The sequence below is a fragment of the Macrobrachium nipponense genome, chromosome 43 (genome assembly GCF_015104395.2).
Source record: "Macrobrachium nipponense isolate FS-2020 chromosome 43, ASM1510439v2, whole genome shotgun sequence".
NCBI classification, from domain to species: Eukaryota; Metazoa; Arthropoda; class Malacostraca; order Decapoda; family Palaemonidae; genus Macrobrachium; species Macrobrachium nipponense.
Window position 1 is genome coordinate 14,613,375 of NC_061104.1, and position 19,553 is coordinate 14,632,927.

Consider the following 19,553-nt stretch of genomic DNA (forward strand, 5'->3'; position numbering starts at 1 on the left):
TAAAAGTTAAGTATTGCTTAGTTTAACCAAACCACTGAGCCGATTAATAGCTCTCCTAGGGCTGGTCCGAAGGATTAGATTTTTATTTACGTGGCTGTGAACCAATTGGTTACTTAGCAACGGGACCTACAGCTAATTGTGGGATCCGAACCACATTATGTCGAGAAATGAATTTCTGATCGCCAGAGATAAATTCCTGTGGTTCCGCATTGGCAGAGCGGGGAGCCAACTAGACTCTCTCGTGTCTACAGATTTTATATGTATATATATATATATATATATATATATATATATATATATAAATATATATATATATATATATATATTATATATATATATATATATATATATATATATATATATATATATATATATATATATATATATATAGTATATATATCTATATATATATATAATATATAGAGGCTCAGTTAAATATATAAGGAGTTCAGAAGGTGTCCATGATACAACGATTAAAAGGAATCAGGTTTATTTACAACGAAACGTTTTCGCACATAAAACTTTCTGTGCATCATCAGTCTGTAAAAGCGAAAGAGACACATAATAACATTCAATGATAAAAAGGAACTCACAAATATTTAAAATGGTCCTTAAAATTAAAAATCAAAGTAAAAACAGACAAAGGTACAAAGAGAGAGAGAACAACCCCAAACACCAACCGTCCATAATGTAGAGAGAAGATGGATGACTAAAAACCAGTTGACGAAGACGACGTCAACTATGCCAGGTATAGAGTTGCTGAGGAGGTATTGCTATTGAGTGAAGGAACAAGTTTCCTTAATGTATAACGACTCGAGTAGTTAGGTGGTCAGGATTTTTGACATAATCTATTATTTTGAATTGTTCTTTTTTTTTTATTTTCGATTTTGCAATTAGAAGCGTGGTTCCTGATATTGGAAAATTCAGGCTGTTTTATTTTCTGACCAGTACGGAAGCTGAAACCCAGATGGCTACAATATCTGACCCTCAGCAGCCTCCGAGTCGATCCAACGTAAGAGCCCGGACATCCAGGGCAAATAAATTTATATATGACGTTTGGATCTCATGAAGGGCTGAAGGCGGTCTTTAAAGTTAAAGAAGGAGCCAATTGTACAGGGATTATTTGTTATAAGTTTGACTCTGAGACAGGAATCTCTTGTTCAATAATTCGTCGAGATTGGACGAGAATTTGAAGTCAGGCTATATGGGATAGTTTGCAAAAAAACAGTTTCTTAGGAACATCAAAATTAGGCAATGGTGGATGAAAAAATTTGGCAAGTATTTGATTGATCATTCTAAAACTATTTCTTGTGGGAATGAATTGACTTGAAAAAGCTTAATAAAAACGTGATCTCATCATGAAAAATCTTCCAAGAAGATGAATATTTCAGGGCTCTATTGACTAATGTGTGAATGGTATTAAGTTTAAAAGATCGTTGACATGAGGCTAACTAATAATTTTTATAGCTCATGTCAACGATCTTTTAAACTTAATACCATTCACACCTTAGTCAATAGAGCCCTGAAATATTCATCTTCTTGGAAGATTTTTCATGATGAGATCACGTTTTTTTTAAGCTTTTTCAAGTCCAATTCATTCCCACAAGAAATAGTTTTTAGAATGATCAATCAAATACTTGCCAAATTTTTTCATCCACCATTGCCTAATTTTGATGTTCCTAAGAAACTGTTTTTTGCAAACTATCCCATATATGCCTGACTTCAAATTCTCGTCCAATCTCGCACGAATTATTGAACAAGAGATTCCTTGTCCTCAGAGTCAAACTTATAACAAATAATCCCTGTACAATTGGCTCCTTCTTTAACTTTAAAGACCGCCTTCAGCCCTTCATGAGATCCAACGTCATATATAAATTTTATTTGCCCTGGATGTCCGGGTCGGGTCTTACGTTGGATCGACTCGGAGGCTGCTGAGGGTCAGATATTGTAGCCATCTGGGTTTTCAGCTTCCGTACTGGTCAGAAAATAAAACAGCCTGAATTTTCCAATATCAGGAACCACGCTTCTAATTGCAAATCGAAATAAAAAAAAGAACAATTCAAAATAATAGATTATGTCAAAAATCCTGACCACCTAACTACCCTCGAGTCGTTATACATTAAGAAACTCGTTTTCCTTCACTCAATAGCAATACCTCCTCAGCAACTCTATACCTGGCATAGTTGACGTCGTCTTCGTCAACTGGTTTTTAGTCATTCCATCTTCTCTCTACATTATGGACGGTTGGTGTTTGGGGTTGTTTCTCTCTCTCTTTACCTTTGTCTGTTTTTACTTGATTTTATTTTTAAGACCATTTTAATATTTGTGAGTTCCTTTTTATCATTGAATGTTATTATGTGTCTCTTTGCTCTTTTACAGACTGATGATGCCACAGAAGTTTTATGTGCGAAACGTTTCGTTGTAAATAAACCTGATTCCTTTTAATCGTTGTATCATGGACACCTTCTGAAGCTCCTATATATTTATTTGAACTGAGCCTCTACATACCTCCAGAGATGATACGGAAACTTTTCTTCGTCCTCCTTATTCGCCTTCCGCCTCCGACTTCGAGGAACTCAACACTTTGCTCAACTACTCAAGCACCGTTATCCGTCCATTACCATCGCTACCTCAAGAAAACTGGAAAAGACAAACCCTTCGACTGGAAAAGGTCCAAAGCAGATCTTGACTTTCTTCAATATTGCCAGCTTAATGATACTACTCCTAAATTCCTCCGATTCAGACTGTACAAATCAGCCCCTCTACAACACCGAGTTCTATAAGGATGCGCTCAAGACATTACTCAAGAACGAAATTGATTGTAAAATACGCATTATTGACCAATTAAACTGTTGTCACTGACCAATTGAAGAATTTATTATACAATGATCTATCCATGTTGGACCGCCTACTTTACCAAGATTGTTCTTGTAAATACAATTAATAACTATATTTTTGATGTGTTCATGAGAACACCAAAGACAAAACTTCTGAAGCTCGGTGTGGTTATTCCCTAATTTCCAGTCCAGAAATCAATGTATTTTTAACTTTTTCCGGTTATGTTTTATCAAAGAGAAAGAAGAATTTTTATTGTCATTTGGCCTGGACTTCTGCTTGCCATCCTTTAGACCCAACTATGCCAGGTTTTTTCTCTTTTGAAATTATGTTCCAAAGACTGATCAAACTTGAATTCAACCAAAACATTGGTAAGCTACAACAGCAAAATTTCTAACCTTGGCTCATAAAACCTATCTCAATTTGAAAACTAATTGGACACCTTTTTTAGACCTGCGATTTGAAAATTCTCTTGAGGATGAAGGAGCGAGAATATAATAGTTTGTAAACCAGATAAAGGCAAGGGGGTAGTTATTATGAATACGACTATACACAAAAAATGGGAAAATATTTTGTCTGCCAGTACCAAGTTTATGTCCCATGGTGAACCTACTTTTTTAGAAGTTTTTAAAAGGGAAGATAAAATCAATAGATTTCTTGAGGAAAATCAAAAAGTGAAAATATTATAAATGAAACAACCTAATCAACAGCTTTTTGTTACTGGTTCCTCGTTCAGGCATACTCTATGGACAACCGAAAATCATAAACCTGATATACCTTTAAGACCAATTATAGGCTGCTTACAACAATCCTGCTTTTTCCATCTCTAAATTTTTGGCTGGACTTCTCTCTGAATACAGCAATAGCGAGTTTACCTTGAAAAATGGGCTTGAATTTTCAACAAATATCACTAGACAAGATGGGGACTATTATATGGTCAGTTTTGATGTGGAATCTCTCTTCACAAACGTTCCACTTAATGAGACGATTAATATTATACTGAAGATTTTTATTATGATGCACAATCTTTCATGGTTTTAACCGAACTATTTTAAACAATTACTCGATCTTGCTGTGCAAGACTCGATGTTCATATTAATAAGCGACTCTATTTCGCAGGTCGATGGAGTTGCCATGGGATCTCCTCTAGGCCCAATAATTTTTGCCAATTTTTTTATGTCGGACTTAGAATCGAAATTTTTAAACCAGTGTGATCCCAACTTTAAACCTTCACTTTTACCGTAGATACGTTGATGATACCTTTGCATTATTTCAACACCCTTGGCAATGTTCTTTGTTTTTAGATTTCATTAACAATATTCATCCAAATATTAATTTTACAATGGAAGTCGAAAATGAGGGAATTTTACCTTACCTGGATTTGAAAATAAACAAGAACCAATTCTGAATTTGCCACCATTTGCGTCCGTTTACAGAAAACGTACCTTTAGGACTAAACTAATAATTTTATAGCTCATGTCAACGATCTTTTAAACTTAATACCATTCACACATTAGTTCAATAGAGCCCTGAAATATTCATCTTCTTGGTAAGATTTTTCATGATGAAGATCACGTTTTTTATTAAGCTTTTTCAAGTCCAATTCATTCCCACAAGAAATAGTTTTTAGAATGATCAATCAAATATCTTGCCAAATTTTTTTTCATCCACCATTGCCTAATTTTGATGTTCCTAAGAAACTGTTTTTTTGCAACTATCCCATATGTGCCTGACTTCAAATTCTCGTCCAATCCCGCACGAATTATTGAACAAGAGATTCCTTGTCTCAGAGTCAAACTTATAACAAATAATCCCTGTACAATTGGCTCCTTCTTTAACTTTAAAGACCGCCTTCAGCCCTTCATGATTCCAACGTCATATATAAATTTATTTGCCCTGGATGTCCGGGCTCTTACGTTGGATCGACTCGGAGGCTGCTGAGGGTCAGATATTGTAGCCATCTGGGTTTCAGCTTCCGTACTGGTCAGAAAATAAAACAGCCTGAATTTTCCAATATCAGGAACCACGCTCCTAATTGCAAAATCGAAATAAAAAAAAAAGAACAATTCAAATAATAGATTATGTCAAAATCCTGACCACCTAACTACCTCGAGTCGTTTATACATTAAGAAACTTGTTCCTTCACTCAATAGCAATACCTCCTCAGCAACTCTATACCTGGCATAGTTGAGTACGTCTCTTCGTCAACTGGTTTTTAGTCATTCCATCTTCTCTCTACATTATGGACGGTTGGTGTTTGGGGTTGTTCTCTCTCTCTTTACCTTTTTGTCTGTTTTTACTTTTGATTTTTAATTTTTAAGACCACCATTTTAATATTTGTGAGTTCCTTTTATCATTGAATGTTATTTATGTGTCTCTTTGCTCTTTTACAGACTGATGATGCACAGAAGTTTTATGTGCGAAACGTTTCGTTGTAAATAAACCTGATTCCTTTTAATCGTTGTATCATGGACACCTTCTGAAGCTCCTATATATATTATATATATATATATATATATATATATATATATATATATAATATATCTATTATATATGTATATAATATATATATATAATATATATCTATATTATATATTATATATATATAATATAGATATATATATTATATAATATATATATATATATATTAATAATATTTTTTAATTTAAAAAAAAATATATATTATATATATATAATATATAATATATATATATATATATATATATATATATAGTATATATGATATAATATAATTATATATATATATATATATATATATATATATACATATGATGGATATCGATATATATATGCCCACAAACATAAAACATAAGTAAAATGTGATGATTGTTAATGTGTTGTATATCTTCACTTTTTGGTTAAAAAGGATTATCAGCCTTTCCAGCAAATTTCGAAACTAATTATCAAGCGTTAAGGAAATCATTTCTGTAAAGCAACTCCATTATCACACCAAGCTTTAAAAAAAAAAATTAATTCCGAAGCTCGAGTTGAGACAATTAAACCGAGACTTAAGGGGGGGCTTGAGGGGTTTTTGGGGGGTCGGGTGTTGGTTGTGGGTTGGCGGGGGTGGGGGGGGTGATATTCTTCCGACCTTCCTTCGAGACATTCGGCTTTTCTGATTTATCCTAACCGACTTTCCCTGGATATAAGAATCGGGTAATTGCCTCTGCATATCATTTCTCACGCTAATGACGACTTAAGTGGGTCGAAAGAAACTCCATCCTCATTCCAGGTAAGGAAATTGCCGGCTGTAATGAGCTTTGTAACTTTTTTCTCTTTTTTCACCTCTGAGCGAGAGGAGGAGGAGGAGGAGGAGGAGAAGGAGGAGGAGGAGGGAGTCTTTTTCTTTCTTTCTTTCTCCGGTGGGGGGCGAGGTGAGGGGGTGTGGGGGCGAGAAAGCGAAAGTGAAAGTCACGAAATTAAGGTGAAGTCAGGCATGTGACTTTTGACAGAAGGTGCCGTGAGTGAGACTACAACATGGAAAGCGGACGGTAGTTTTAACAATCGTTTGAAAGAAAGCAACTCAGTGGCGTGATCGGTATGGTCTTGACCTGCCACCTCGGTGGCAGCGAGTGCGATTCTCGACCAATCCACTGAGGGGTGAGAGATATGTATTTCTGGTGATAAGAAGTTCACTCTCGACGTGATTCGGAAGTCGCGTAAAGCCGTTGGTCCCGTTGCTGAATAACCACTGGTTCCATGCAACGTTAAAAACACCATACAAACAAACAATTGTTTGATATGTTAATACACACATGTTTAATATGTACGTATACGTAAAGGGCTGGATGATAACATCTTTATTTCTTTGATAGCAGGCGTTCCGAAGCATTGTGTTATTCTAACCAACGTAACATGTTCATTTATATTCAGTTTCGTCCTCAACGTTCTGTCTTGAATTGCAATGAAGGAAACCTCCGAAAAAGACTTCGATGTGGGCCTCAAGGAGCACCTCTTGCTTACTTTTTATATTTGTAATGTTTTGGGTTCTTCTTTGAGGTCAGTGTTGAAAGTAAGAAGACACCGTGGTAATATGAAACTGCTTTCTGCTGATCCCTGTTACTAGATCTAAGTTGTCTGGAGATATTAATTTGCGTTTTAATATAAAATCCACTCATCTCCCATACGATAAAAAGGCATTTTTTTAAGCTAATGTGTCTTTTTTTTAGGCTAATGTGCCTTTTTTTTAGGCTAATGTGTCTTTTTCTTAAGCTAATGTGCCTTTTTTAGGCTAATGTGTCTTTTTTTTAGGCTAATGTGTCTTTTTCGTAGGCTAATGTGTCTTTTTTTTAGGCTAATGTGTCTTTTTTTTTAGGCTAATGTGTCCAGAGTTGTTTCTTGTTTATATATTTCCAGGTACCGCAGTAGCGTAATGTACTGTTCGTTCATGTAAGTCGATACGACCAAACATTTGTATTAGTTGGCTGTAAAAGAAAACTACTGAAATGGCTTTTTTTTGTCCGTCCGTCCGCCCTCAGATCTTAAAATCTACTGAGGCTGAAGGGCTGAAAATTGGTATGTTGATTATCCACCCTCCAATCATCAAACATACCAAATTACACTCGTCTATCCTCAGAAGTTTTTATTTCATTTAATATTAAAGTTAGTCATATTCGTGCGTCTCAACAACATAGGCCACCACTAGGCTGTGGCTGAAAGTTTCATGGGTCTCGGCTGAGAGTTTCAAATCGTATTGTACTTTTCCGTCTCTCAGTACATCTCCCCTTTTGTGTGACGAAATCAAAATAAATTTCGCAAAACGAAGATAGCACTTGAGAGTAATCTCTCTGCTTTCATTCATGTGATGACTACAACAGGAGACTAGATTAAATTCCTCGAAGAAATGTAGCTTGCTTTTTTTAATAATTACATAGATCGTGCTATATGTAACCAGTGATACTTGGGGTCTTATTGATATGAAAGGGTTGCCGTATTTATGGGCAGCAAGTTCCATAAGATTGCAAAAATGCATAATCCTCTTTCATACAAAGAAACTTTAACATCTTTCGCTGTATCCAGTAGCCTCGTCCTCTTTTTAAACTTGTTTAGGTTTTTTTTACGGTCGATGTTTCTCCCAGCCACTAAGGATTTGGTCACGTTCTGTCCAGAGTTATGATAGGACATAATTATGCACACATCATTCGGTCAGTTTTGCCAGGATTATATTATTATTTTTTTTTTTTTTTTTAGTTTTTTGACTGCATATTTCATATTCATATTGAGAATGTCTTTTTCTAAAATTCTTTTGCTAGTGAATTTGTACACACAGGCAAGCAAAACTCGACTCTTTCCCTAAAATTGTTTTCTTTGTTCTCCAATCCATCAATGGATGCTCATTAATTAAGAACAGTTATCTGAACGTTAATTGAACCACACGGCTTCATAAAGGTATATAATCTGGATCACAGGAGAGTGAGTGCTCCACTGTGTGTTTTCACTTAAAGGCACAAATTATTGTAATAATAATAATAATAATAATAATAATAATAATAATAATAATAATAATAATAATAATAATAATAATATAAAAGTAATTGCTGCCTGAGCTGCGGTAATTTTATAAAGGTTCTTCTCTATTTTTATAATTATTGTTTTCTCATTGTTGCTTAAACCGGAGAGCAACGCACCGAAGGTTGGCATGTCTCAAATAGGTAATTGTCAAATTCGAATAATAAAATTAAAATCGAATTTGACAATTACCTATTTGAGACGTGCCAACCTTAGGTACGTTGTTCACCAGTTTAAGCAACAATGAGGAAACAATAAGTAGAAAAATAGAGAAGAACCTTTATAAAAATTAACGCAGCTGAGACAGCAATTACTTTTAATAAACATGTTTAAAAGAAGGTTTACTTTCACCATACAAGAATAATAATACTTAGTAACTGAATGGGAGTAAGACTTACAGATAAGTACCCAGTTTGTGTACCTTTTTAATTAGTGGCATAAGTTTACGGACAAACAAATATTAATACAGATTTACAAAACACAGTCTCCTTATATCGTCTGATAATCTGGCTGATGAAAAATTTCATCAAAAACTTCCTTTTTTGGACCAGTAGAGGAACCCCTTTGTAACTCATTAAAAACTTCAGCCAAAGATTAATTAAACTCTAGACTTTCGAAAAATAACTAGATGAGATGAAACAAGTAATTTAAGGATTTTTCTTCTTCAGTTCTATTTTCTATTCTTTACGAGAAGGTAGAGCTCCCATAGTGATGACGTAAGTTTATTTTTTATCAGACTTCTCATAGGCCCTATAAAATATCTTGTTGGGCTTACTGTGATCGAGAGTACAGAATGGGAGAGACGAAAGATTTAGCTTTGTTGAGCTAAAATAGATCGACTTGTTGAGGATATTCATTTAATTTTTCAACGAGAACCTAGTATTACGTAGTATGTAAGCCAACATGGAAATGATCTGAAAACACTTCAATCATGATTAGTTGTATTTCTTGCAGCCATTTATACAAGAAACTCGTTTTGTCCATAATCTGGATTTTAAATTCTTTCAGTCATTACTACAAGAGATTCTTCCTAGAAGCAGTTAACCAACTACGGATAAATTTAGAATTTTTCATTTTCGTAAAGTTATATATATATATATGTATATATATATATATATATATATATATATTTATATATATATATATATATATGGTGTGTGTGTGTATATATATATATATATATATAGTATATATATATATATATGTGTGTGTGTGTGTATATATATATATATATATATATATATATATATTATATATATATATATATGTAAGATGAATCCCGAGGAGGTTTACGACTGAAGCTAAGAAGAGTCAATAATGGATTTATATATATATATATATATATATATATATATATTTGTTCGTGTGTGTAAATGTTCAACTAAAATAATTTTTTTGTGGTTGTGGCTTCCTTTTCAAACGCACCCCCCTAACGGCCCCCCCCACACAAAAAAAATAAAAATCCATTATTGCCTCTTCTTAGCTTCAGTCGTAAACCCCCTAGGGATTCATCTTCCTCTCCCCTCAGCTCCTTAGCTCCCCCTTCCCCCGCCCCTCTCTCTCTCTCTCTCTCTCTCAGCATTAGGGCTGGCTTCTCTTTGAGCTGGATGGGCTAGCCTAGCGGATCAGTGTTGTAGGGAATCTCTCTCTCTCTCTCTCTCTCTCTCTCTCTCTCTCTCTGTAGAAAAAAAAAGAAGTGGATTTACGTCACTTCCTAGGCTGTGTTATCTCTCTCCATCCAACTTCCTCAATATTACCTTCATATTTCTCAATCCTAGACAAGAGATTCCTCCCTTTATATGGTCAGCGTCCGCTCTTAAGGTCTATTCATGTCGAGTCAGTCGTTCTCATTCACTTATCATTTCTCGATCATCCTGATCGTTAGTTGTGATGCTTTTTTTTCAAATTAAAAATAAAATGACATTGTATATGCAAGATTCAGTTTAAGCTCATAACATTATAATGCTCCTTTTCCATGCGCGTTTGCCATTATGTTTTCGTATAGTGTGTTATGATGTGACCAATGTTTTTTTTTAGATTATTTATACACATATATCCCTACATATGTGTTTTTTCGTCAGAAAAGTTGTAATATACGTACTTGAATAGTTGATAGGTGTCCCGTTTGATGTAGGTATATTGTTAATCAAGGTAATCATATCAGGCCGAGATTATGTTCAACATATGATGAATTCGTAAACAAGGATGTGCAGTTCCTCGGAGACATCGAACCTCGAGGGAATTCTGCCCAGCAGGGGTATATTCTGTTCTGTTCTGGTTATGTTTTGTATTTGGAATAAGAAAAGCGATGCCTTAGCGAACTGAATGTCCCCAGAATGGAGATGACGAAATCGAATAGAAGTGTCCTCAGAATATAGTCAACAGAATTCAAGAGATTTATTAGGCGTCCTTCGAGTGAGGGCACGAAATTGAAAAGAATTCTACGTCACCAGAGAAAAGGCCACGAATTTGTGGAGAGTTCGATTACCTCAGAATGGAGGGAACGAAATGTACGAGAATTCGGTGTTTGGGTAATGGAAGGCGCTGCATAAATTATGAGGGCTTTGATCCTCAAGAAGGCGAAGACTTGAAGTTTTGTGGATTCAGATCCCGTTATGGAGAACGCACTCAGACGTACGTATGTACGGATGTTCATCCAATATTCAGCATTCGGAGAGAATATGCCAGTGACCACGAGTTGTTCCTGTTTCGGAGCCACGTCGTTATTGAAAATGCCCATGTAAAGATATATATATATATATATATATATATATATATATATATATATATATATATATATATGATAATATATACTAGATATATATATATATATATATATATAGAATATATATGTATGTATATATATATAGATATATATATATATATATATATATTATATATATATATAACATTATATATATACACATATATATATATATATATGAATATTATATCTGTATAGATATATATATATATATATATATATAAAATGCATAAAGGTTAAGACTTGCAAACAATAGATAAGAGGAGAGCTGCACCAATACGATGTCTTTGAAATTATGGATTTTTCATAATGCTGACAATTAAAATGTTCTTGAATTAACCAGAAGGAAAACGTGTGCAGATCATTTATTTCCAAAGATCTTTAAAGTTTAGGGAAAAAAAAAGAAACTGAGTTTCTGAAAAGACGAGTTGTTATAGCCCAAGAGATTGAAAAAGGAACTCAGAACGTCATGGTGATTACGCAACGGTGTTTAAATTGTTCCAGTTCATCACTGATGAATCAAAGGAGCTTCAGATCTGCAAATCTGAAAACATTAAGAACGTTAAAGTTGAAGTAGTACCCAAAGATTACCAGCAAAACTCAAAGCATTGCGTCGGATCTTTCTTAGGGAGTGACCCCACAGGTCTTAAACCCAGTATGTATCCACCTCTGCGGCGTGTTTAGTACAAGATAAGGAAACATCACCCACCCCCCAAAAAAAAATAATAAATAAATAAATAAAATCCTAAAAAACGAACCCCGAAAACCATTGGGCGTCACAATCTAGGAAAGGTCCATTTTTCCCGTATGTTACGATAGTAATTTTCATTACCTAGGCCAGGAGTTCTTAAAAGGGGGGGGGGGGTTGGGTTATGGGACTTGATTTCTGGATATATGTATATATTTGATTGTAATGTGTCAATGCATACATGGGTATATTTTGTAAATAAATAACTATAAAAGCGCCTCAGTGGCGTGGTCGGTATGATGTTGGCGTGCCACCTCGGTAACCGCGAGTTCGATTCTCGGGCATTCCATTGAGGAGTGAGAGATGTGTATTTCTGGTGATAGAAGTTCACTCTCGACGTGGTTCGAAAGTCACGTAAAGCCGTTGGTCCTGTTGCTGAATAACCATTGGTTCCATGCAACATAAAAGCACCGTACAAACAATAACTATTACTAGGTAGTCATACCTAAAGTATGTATTAAACTAAGTATATTAAGTTATATTGTCAACAAATAGGACTGAAGTGGACTTAAGCAAAAGGGGGTATGAAACCATATTTGGGGAATTCATTAGGGGTCTAGAGTCAACAAAAAGTTAAGAACCCCTTCCCTAGACAGAGCCAGTTAGTTTTGAAAACCAAAATTGGGTGATGTTAGGGAAAGGTGGTTTAGGTGTTGAATGTCAGGTTGATATTTTATCCTAGAATACTGATAATCCTGCTCGGATTGCTAGAACAATCCTACATTGGAATAACTTAAATTATAACAATCGTACATTGGGTTTAACTTAAATTATAACAATCCTATTTTGGGTTTAACTAGAATTATAACAATCCTACATTTCGGTTTAACAATTTTTGGGTTTAACTTAAATTATAACAATCCTATTTTGGGTTTAACTTGAATTATAACAATCCTACATTGGGTTTAACTTAAATTATAACAATCCTATTTTGGGTTTAACTTAAATTATAACAATCCTATTTTGGGTTTAACTTAAATTATAACAATCATACATTGGGTTTAACTTAAATTGTAACAAACCAACATTGGGTTTAACTTAAATTATAACAATCCTACAGGGGGTTTAACTTGATTTATAACAATCCTACATTGTTCTTAACTTAAATTGTAACAATCCTACATTGGGTTTAACTAAAGTTATAGCAATCCTACATTAGGTTTAACTTGAATTAGAACAATCCTACATTGGGTTTAACTTAAATTGTAACAATTCTACATTGGGTTTAACTTAAATTATAACAATCCTACATTGGGTTTAACTTGAATTACAACAATCCTACATTGGCCTTAACTTAAATTATAACATTCCTACATTTGATTTTAACTTACATTATAACAATCCTACATTGGGTTCAACTTAAATTATAACAATCCCACATTGGGTCTAACTTAAAAAGGATAATTAAAATCATTAAAATCAAACTTGTTTAGGTAAATAATAACTAAATGAGTATTACTGAAAACACAAGCAATGTAATTTAGTCAGACATTACTTATGGTTCTTTGCAGCGTCCCCTCCGGCCCCCAGCTGCAACTACTTCCATTCCTTTTACTGTACCTCCGTTCATATTCTCTTGCTTCTTTCTTATGTCCACCCTCTCCTAACAATTGTTTCATAGGGCAACTGTGAGGTTTTCCTCCTGTAACACCTTTCAAACCTTTTACTGTCAATTTCCGTTTCAGCGCTGAATGGCCTTACTTGCCTCAGTGCTTGGCATAATGCCAAAAATCTATATAAATAAAAATCAAACGATTTGAGGTAAACAGAATTTGTATCTAGACGTTGAATACAGGCAAAAGAACTTTGAAACATTCAAGCTTACTTTATATGCAGTAAGCAAACTACAGCATTCATAGATAAGCGTTTTTCATCGAGAAAAGATACTTACTTTATCTTATGTATATGTATTGAGTGATTGAACGTATAAATACATGTCACACAGTATTTGTACATTTGTGCAAGCATGTGAAGTGTCTGTATGCATGGTTTTGGCCTGTAATTTTCGTATTTGTATACGTAAGGAAGATAAGAATGTCATAACTCACGATATGTACTTATATATGTCCTTTGAGCAAAGGTGTGTGTACAGAGCAAGCTGGTTTTGTAGTTAGATTGTATATCTTTTGTAATTATTATTTAATATTTTTGGGCGGGGTGGGGGGGGGGGGGAAGGGAGCATAAAACTATGTTTTAGTATGATAATCATATGAGCATTTTTTTTATTTAAAATTTTAAAACTGAACAGGACATTTTTCCCGAGCTACAAAGCTACAAAGACATTGTGTTTCTGGTCGACAGTAATTTTATGCAGATCTAATTTTGGCAGATACATAAGCATAGTTTTTGACAAAGAGTTCCTGTATTACCATTCGTAACCAGATTTTTCCCCCTTTTCATATCTTTCGGAATTCATTTGCAATTCTTATTTTTCACGACAGACTTCGTAAAATATTTTGTTGTTTTTTATTGTTGTATGGATCATCATTACAATGATTCTCCTCTTTCGTATCATCATCAGGTGCCTCCGTTATTAGCTTTCTGGTTTCCATTGACTCTCATAACCTTATCCCCTGCTCACATTTTGTCGTCACTTCCTCTTCTTGCACCCATTTGGAAGGTTCTTTCATTAGTGTCTTGTTATGTCCTACAAGAACTAAATCATGTACCAACATCAATTATTTCACAGTGTATTCACAGCTCATTTTCGTATCTCACATCTTTGCACCTATATTTCTAGCCCTTCCTCAGACTTCTCGTATCACTCCATTTATATAAAGGTAATAAACAGCATGGAGACAATACACCCTACTTTCAGGCCCATTTATCACTCTGTCAAGTCTCTTGTATACCAATTATCCTCAGCACTATCCTCATTGCCCCTATATCGCTTTTATCTCGAGCTCTTTCTAGTACGTGAAGGCACATACTACTTTTTCCATTTAATTTCAAGCTTGACACATGACTTCTTGCATACAAAAACTTGATGCACGCCCCCTACTGCTTTTCCTAATTCACACTGTTCTAGTTATTACCTCAATCAAAATCCTACCTTACTCCTTTCCTAGTCTACACTATTAGCCTTATCATGTTTACAATCGCCTCTGTCACCTTTACCTTTGTACCCGCCTTCAGAACCTTTTCCAAATCCACCAAATCCAGAGACATTCCTTACAAACCTAGGTCAACCCTTCGGTCACATTAACCCCACGTACAGGAGCATCTTGCTCTTAATCCCAGCAACTCCAAGTATTGTTTTATACTTAAGTCTCTTGAGTGCCCGCCTCACGCCCTCGGTCACTTCAGTAAGTATTCTTAAACTGACACTAATGTTTCCCTTTCTTTCATCATATAGCTTTGCCTCTCTTGTCTTTACAGTTGATCTTCTTCAAAATATTCTCTCCGTCGACCGATAATTTCATTATCTCCAGGGAGCATCTGATAACTTAATTCAATAACCTTTCTTTGCTTTTATTTCCCTGTAGAACAACTTTTCTCCCTGAAGATGTTGCTCGCTTCTCCCCACTATTTTTAGCATTTTCTTTTTCCCCTCACTTTTTAAATTACTAGCCTAATGATACTCAGGCATACATACGCAAGACCTTTTGTGTCGTTCAGTTGCACTTCAAGAAAGCACCTCTTTTCATTCACAAAATCTTTTGTTTTTCCTCTTCCCATCACTTACAGTTTGTATTTCTTCTTTCTACTTTGTTTTCCTTCTTGCTACTCCTCCATAGTTATAACAGTTTGTATTCGCTCTTCATACTCCTCCATACCCGTAACAGTTCGTATTCCTTCTTTCTACTCCTCCATAAATAAAACAGTTTGTATTCCTTCTTTCTACTCCTCCATACCAGTAACAGTTTGTATTCCTTCTTTCTACTCTCCCATACCTGTAACAGTTTGTATGCCTTCTTTCTACTCCTCCTTACCTGTAATAGTTTGTATTCCTTCTTTCTACTCTCCCATGCCCATAACAGTTTGTATTCCTTGTTTCTACTCTCCCATACCTGTAACCGAAATTTGTTATTCCTTTCCTTTCTACTCCTCCCATACCTGTACAGTTGTATTCCGTCTTTCTACTCCGCCCCATACCGAGTAAACAGGTTTTGTATTCCTTCTTTCTAATTTCCCATACCTGTAAACAGTTTGTATTCCTTCCTTTCTACTCCTCCATACCTGTATCAGTTTGTATCCTTCTTTTCTACTCCCCATACCTGTAACAGTTTGTATTCCTTCCTTCTTTCTACTCCTCCCCATACCTGTATCAGTTTGTATTCCTTCTTTCCTACTCCTCCATAACTGTATCAGTTTGTATTCCCTTCTTCCTACTCCTCCCATATCTGTAACAGTTTGTATCCTTCTTTCTACTCTCCCATATCCTGTAACAGTTTGTATTCCTTCTTTCTACTCCTCCATACCTGTATCAGTTGTTTGTATTCCTTCTTTCTACTCCCCCCCCCATACCGTGTAACACGTTTGTATTCCTTCTTTAACTACTTTCTCTTCCCATGACCGTGTAACAGTTTGTCATTCCTTCTTTCTACTCTCCCATAACCTGTAACAGTTTGTATTCCTTATTTGTAACGTACTCCTCCATACCTGTATTAGGGCGTTTGTATTCCTTCTTTCTACTCCCCGCCCCTATACCTGTAACAGTTTGTATTCCGTTCGTTCTACGTCTCCCATACCTGTAACAGTTTGTATTCCTTCTTTCTACTTTCCCATACCTGTAGCAGTTTGTATATTCCTTCCTTTCTTTTTACTCCCTCATACCTGTATCAGTCTGTATTCCGTCTTTGCTACTCCTCCCATAACTGTAACAGTTTGTACCTTCTTCTTTCTACTCTCCCATACCTGTAACAGTTTGTATTCCTTCTTTCTACTCTCCCATACCTGTAACAGTTTGTATGCCTTCTTTCTACTCCCCTATACCTGTAACAGTTTGTTTTATTTCCTTCGTTCTACTCTCCCATACCTGTAGCAGTTTGTATTCATTCTTTCTACTCCATACCTATACAGTGTATTGCCTTCTTTTCCTTTTTTTTTTCCCCTTCCCATACCGATAACAGTTGTATTCCTTCCTTTCTACTCTCCTTACCTGTAACAGATTTGTATTCCTTCTTTTGACTCTCCCAAACTGACAGTTTGTATTCTTCTTTCTACCCTCCATACCTGAACAGTTTGTATTCCTTCTTTCTCTACTCTCCCATGCCCGTAACAGTTTGTATTCCTGTTTTTACTCTCCCATACTAACCGTAACCGTTTGTTCCTCCTTTCTACTCCTCCCATACCTATAACAGTTTGTATTCTCTTTCTACTCACCTACCAGTAACAGTTTGTATTTCCTTCTTTCTAATTTCCCATACCCATGTAACAGTTGTATCTATTTCTACACTCCTCATACTGTATCATTTTGTTTGCCTTCCGTCTTTCTACTCCCCCATACCTGTAACAGAGTGTCTTCCTTCTTTCTACTCCTCCATACCTGTATCAGTTTGTATTCCTTCTTTCTACTCCTCCATAACTGTATCAGTTTGTATTCCTTCTTTCTACTCCTCCATACCTGTAACAGTTTGTATTCCTTCTTTCTACTCTCCCATACCTGTAACAGTTTGTATTCCTTCTTTCTACTCCTCCATACCTGTATCAGTTTGTATTCCTTCTTTCTACTCCCCCATACCTGTAACAGTTTGTATTCCTTCTTTCTACTCTCCCATACCTGTAGCAGTTTGTATTCCTTCTTTCTACTCTCCCATACCTGTAACAGTTTGTATTCCTTCTTTGTACTCCTCCATACCTGTATCAGTTTGTATTCCTTCTCTCTACTCCCCCATACCTGTAACAGTTTGTATTCCTTCTTTCTACTCTCCCATACCTGTAACAGTTTGTATTCCTTCTTTCTACTTTCCCATACCTGTAGCAGTTTGTATTCCTTCTTTTTACTCCCTCATACCTGTATCAGTCTGTATTCCTTCTTTCTACTCTCCCATACCTGTAACAGTTTGTATTCCTTCTTTCTACTCTCCCATACCTGTAACAGTTTGTATTCCTTCTTTCTACTCTCCCATACCTGTAACAGTTTGTATGCCTTCTTTCTACTCTCCCATACCTGTAACAGTTTGTATTCCTTCTTTCTACTCTCCTATACCTGTAACAGTTTGTATTCCTTCTTTCTACTCTCCCATACCTGTAACAGTTTGTATTCCTTCTTTCTACTCCCCTATACCTGTAACAGTTTGTATGCCTTCTTTCTACTCTCCCATACCTGTAACAGTTTGTATTCCTTCTTTCTAGTCTCCCATACCTGTAACAGTTTGTATTCCTTCTTTTTACTCCCTCATACCTGTAACAGTTTGTATTCCTTCTTTCTACTCCCCTATACCTGTAACAGTTTGTATGCCTTCTTTCTACTCCCCTATACCTGTAACAGTTTGTATTCCTTCTTTCTACTCTCCCATACCTATAACAGTTTGTATTCCTTCTTTCTACTCTCCCATACCTGTAACAGTTTGTATTCCTTCTTTTTACTCCCTCATACCTGTAACAGTTTGTATTCCTTCTTTCTACTCCCCATACCTGTAGCAGTTTGTATTCCTTCTTTCTGCTCTCCCATACCTGTAACAGTTTGTATTCCTTCTTTCTACTCTCCCATACCTGTAACAGTTTGTATTCCTTCTTTCTACTCTCCCATGCCCGTAACAGTTTGTATTCCTTGTTTCTACTCTCCCATACCTGTAACCGTTTGTGTTCCTCCTTTCTACTCTCCCATACCTGTAACAGTTTGTATTCCTTCTTTCTACTCACCCATACCAGTAACAGTTTGTATTCCTTCTTTCTAATTTCCCATTCCTGTAACAGTTTGTATTCCTTCTTTCTACTCCTCCATACCTGTATCAGTTTGTATTCCTTCTTTCTACTCCCCCATACCTGTAACAGTTTGTATTCCTTCTTTCTACTCCTCCATACCTGTATCAGTTTGTATTCCTTCTTTCTACTCCTCCATAACTGTATCAGTTTGTATTCCTTCTTTGCTATCCTCCATACCTTGTAAACAGTTTGTAATTCCTTCTTTCTACTCCTCCATACCTGAAAACAGTTTGCTTCCTTCCTTCTACTCCTCCATACCTATATCAGTTTGTATTCCTTTCTTTTCTACTTCCCCATACCTGTCACAGTTTGATAGCCTTCTTTTCTACTCCTCCCTACCTGTTACAGTTTTATTCCTTCTTTCTACTCTCCCAATACCTGTAACAGTTTGTATTTCCTTCTTTGTACTCCTCCATACCTGTAGCAGTTTGTATTCTCTTTTTACTCCCTCATACCTGTATCAGTCTGCATTCCTTCTTTCTACTCTCCCATACCTGTAACAGTTTGTATTCCTTCTTTCTACTCTCCCATACCTGTAACAGTTTGTATTCCTTCTTTCTACTCTCCCATACCTGTAAAAAAACAGTTTTGTATTCCTTCTATACTCCTCTACCTGTAAACAGTTTGTATTCCTTCTTTCTACTCGCCCTATACCTGTAACAGTTTGTATTCCTTTTCTACTCTCCATACTGTAAACAGTTTGTATTCCTTCTTCTACTCCCGTATACCTGTAACAGTTTGTATGCCTTCTTTCTATCTTCCCATACAATGTAACAGTTTTTTTGTATTCTTCTTTCTAGTCTCCCA

At 35.5% G+C, this 19,553-nt stretch overlaps 1 protein-coding gene across 1 annotated transcript in view; it reads left to right on the plus strand.

Annotated features, from left to right (window-relative positions):
- Positions 1-19,553, plus strand: part of LOC135213794 (calphotin-like) — a 78,068-nt gene that overhangs the window by 8,009 nt on the left and 50,506 nt on the right. The window contains exons 3-6 of the mRNA XM_064247922.1: positions 11,633-11,783; positions 17,335-17,918; positions 18,174-18,390; positions 18,738-18,933. Of these exons, the coding sequence (XP_064103992.1) occupies positions 11,633-11,783; positions 17,335-17,918; positions 18,174-18,390; positions 18,738-18,933 (1,148 nt within the window). The remainder of the gene's footprint in view (positions 1-11,632; positions 11,784-17,334; positions 17,919-18,173; positions 18,391-18,737; positions 18,934-19,553) is intronic.